Raw genomic sequence first — 3,958 nt, forward strand, 5'->3', positions numbered from 1 at the left:
ATTGTATACAAATTTTCATATTATTGAATTAAGAAAATTAAATCTCTTACCCTTGTATTGTTCGATAACTGTATAGAAATTATTATTTTTATTGTATTATAATAAATTGTAATAACACCGTGGTTGACCCCAGTGGCCCAATCACTAATGTGTGCTTCGGTCAAGCATCATCATCCAACATTGCTAGCTCCCGGATGGGGTCACACCCAGGTTTCTAATTACAAACCCAAAAAAATTCTTATGCCCAGGGGTTTATTCGAAATTGGACCCGGTAGGTCCAACCCAAGGAGGTGCTCAACAGGAATTTTGAGATTTAGGATGGACATTTTTGTTTATAAATGGTTAGTAGAAATTAGTTTTTATTATTTTATTGATTTTTATCAGGCAGATCAGGTACAACTGCACAGCTACAAGCTTACATCAAATTGAATTTTCGCACATTGCCTACAAAGTCAGCGTTGCATTTATAGCCGCTCATCGGCATATCTGTAATCAACAGAAGGTGAATTGCCTACTTGACATGCTGTGGCACATTTTCCGCTATCCGACATAATCGGATTGTCTACCAGGGTGTCTGAGTTGCACTTACTGCAAAGAGTTACACCCATAAGGAGTTGAACAACCACAATTTTTTTAAGAGTTGTAATTTTTACGGGCAACGAAATGCGCGGAATCAGCTACTAAAATGTAAATTATAACGTAATTATAATTTATATACTACCTAGGTACTTATTATAATACCATTAATACCATATAATAACTTTTGGAATTTTTTTAACTAGTGGCATAGCTAGTTTTGATCTATTAATTTTATATACATATTATAGGTACCTATCAGCTACTTCCTATTACATATTTTAATTACCTTAATTCTAAATAGCAGTAATCTCATTTATTTATTGATTCATAAAACTAATATACTTCTATAAAAATATGATTTTTCATCCATACCTACATCTGCATTTTAAGCAATAATAAAAAAAAAAAATAAATGGATAAAGTTGAGCAATTGGGTACCTACCGCTTTACTGTATATAGTGGTGTCAATTGGATCATAGACTTACCCTGCGTTGTCGTATCGATTTTTCATTGCGTTTAGATATTCTGGGATTGACTGTAGGTATACGGCTAATATCGGATATATGTATGCCAGTGGCCCGGGGGATGTTTCAGGTGTTGATTTAGAACACGCACCCGCCCACCATCGGCTAAATGTAGGTACCTTATAATCAAGATTTCTACAAAATATGTAGTCATTTATGGTTCTATTTCTTATTTTATATTATTAATATGAAGGTTGATGACTACTATGGTGAATGAGTAAAACCTCCCAGCTCCCCATGTTATATTAATTAAGTCAGTGTTTTTCAAGTTCCTTATAAAAAGGAATTCGTTCCGTTCTTCGTTCTGTTTTTAAAAAAAGGAATTCGTTCTGTTCTTTGTTCCTTAAAAAAAAAAAGAATTTGTTCCTTTGTCGTTCTATTGGAAAATGAACGAGTTCCTTTTTTAGTTCCAAATAAAATAAAAATTCTTATTTAATCATTTATGTTTTTTTTTTCGCTATGCAAACTTCTTTAATTTTTATATACCTATAATATATAACTACAAGTATAGGTACATATTTTATATGTTTATGTAATATATTATTATATATTTTGAGATTTTCTTCAAAATTAAATTTTTGGCTAATATACATTATACACATTAAAAAATATATCTAAATATAAAGGACCGAACAATTTTGTTATTTTTCCTTAAAAAAAAGAACTAGTTCATTTTCTCGTTCTTTTTTTATAAAAAGGAATCCGTTCCTTTCAAAAACTGATCTAAGATCATCATAATAAGTTGTTCTTACAGCAACCTAAAAATACCAAAAGACATTTGTACCTACATTTTTTCAAGCCTACACAGTCACATCAAATTCAAATTAGTATTTGCTTAAAAAATTAGAATGTATTGGAGTGCAAGATAGTAAAACTTTTTTGTAAGTCTATTAATTCCATGATATTTTAAAATACAACTAATTCACAAAGAAAAAAAAGGAGTCAGACGTCAGCGGTCGATATATCCTAGTTCTGACTTCTGAGGGGGGTGAATTTCAAATCCACAGAGGTAATGACGTTCAACCACTCCCATTATTTTATATTGTAATAATGTATAGTGGTTGTGAAGATCCCAAAGGGGGGTGGTCCACCAATAAACTATAGAACTAGGTCCTAATATCACTACTATATTCATTTTTTTGATGGTAAGAAAAAAAGTCTTGTTCCACCATTTTTTTTTTTTATAGTAACATAGGCACAAAATAGCCCGATTTGCGCCTATTTGCGCCAATATATAGTAATATACAGCACCACAGCTTAAGATATACCTACATTACCTTTTATGATTTAATCTAAGACCAAAATTTACTTATAACATTGATTAAATCAATACTATAAATAATATGTTGTTTGTACTTTATAAAATCTATTAAATTTCTTTATAAGTTTTTTAAGTTCCTTTTTTTTGACATTTCAAAATTTCAAGAGCCTATGGATCAGTTTTTTTAAGGGGTCCCATCATGAAATACAAAATTTACTTGACATTTTAGTGAAAAAAAGCACACCACCTTTTTTCCTTTAAAAATACATTTATTCAAATTCTGATAGTATACCTAAAGACAATAATATATTCAAATTCCTGATATTTTTTGTACTACTATTAAAGAGAATCCTGTGGCTATACAAACTTTTTTTTTACTGCAAATTATTTAGAAGATGATGTACTTGTAAATGTAGATATATATCTAAATATACATTATTTTTTTTTACTTTATTAAAAGTAAAAAAAAGAGGATTCTTATTTTAAAAACAGATGTTTGTATTGTAGCAAAATCGTTCTTAAATGGTATAAAAAAAGTATTCGAAAATCTTCAAGAGTAGGTATTTAGAAATTCTAAAAATCAGAATTTGAATATTACCTATATGCACACAGAACAATTTAAATAAAAAATAGGGCGAGCATGCTTAAAAATAATTTCGTATAATATTAACGTGAAGCCTAATGAGGGGAATCATTCTTTTAGTAATGAACTATGAAATTATTGAAATATTTGAAACTGAAAAATAATAAATAATAATTATTAATTACGTACACAGAAACGAAATTACGAAAACCAAAATTATATTTATATTGCCTATAGAATTTTAACTTTGAAGACAAATCCATAAGCTATATAGTACCTATATAATATATGCATAATATTATTCACGTAAACTTTCAAAAGTAAATGTAAAATCTTCATCATTGTTTAATATTTAATTATCGCAGTGGCGCTGAACCCATGTATTAGGTGTGGCAGTTGGTGTACCCCCAAAATTGGTGGCTAATCGTAATACTAAGTATAAAAATATATTGTACAAATATTAGAAAGATGACTTCCTTGTGTGTCGTAGCGTACAATGTGTACCTACTGCGTGATAACGTTAGAAATAGCCAATAACTAATTAATAAGTTTAATTAATAGTTTTATTATCAATAAATAAATTCTAGTATTTATATTCAATATAGTATTGTGTAAAAAGTCAAAAATCTCTGATAATACAGTACATTTACTATTTTTATTTTACAAGTGATAAAACAATTAGTACCTTTCAACTGAAATAGCGGGGGTGATGGCCCCCCTGGCACACATGAATGAATTTTATTTTACAACGATTTGTGTTTTTATATTATGTGTCTGCAAGGCGCAAGCACCTATTATGACAGTAAAAATAGTTCAAACTTCTACCTCAGCATCTTTTCTGATAAGAAAGTGAATCTAGTTGGTTCTTTGTTGGGTCAAAACTCAAAAGTAAAAAAGTTCCCAGTAATTTTCAATAGCATCGTGAAAAACAAAAAAAAAAAATTAACAAATATAAAAGTAAGATGGCGGCACTTTTGGCTAAAGTCTACTTTACCAACCCCCTCACGATTT

General features: G+C 29.4%; 1 protein-coding gene across 1 annotated transcript in view; it reads left to right on the top strand.

Annotated features, from left to right (window-relative positions):
- Positions 1-147: 147 nt before the first annotated feature.
- The window catches only part of LOC115033514, a 10,844-nt gene continuing 7,033 nt past the window's right edge, over positions 148-3,958 (top strand). Inside the window, exons 1-2 of the mRNA XM_029486199.1 lie at positions 148-290; positions 385-502. Of these exons, the coding sequence (XP_029342059.1) occupies positions 148-290; positions 385-502 (261 nt within the window). The remainder of the gene's footprint in view (positions 291-384; positions 503-3,958) is intronic.

Source organism: Acyrthosiphon pisum, chromosome A1 (assembly GCF_005508785.2).
Source record: "Acyrthosiphon pisum isolate AL4f chromosome A1, pea_aphid_22Mar2018_4r6ur, whole genome shotgun sequence".
NCBI lineage: Eukaryota > Metazoa > Arthropoda > Insecta > Hemiptera > Aphididae > Acyrthosiphon > Acyrthosiphon pisum.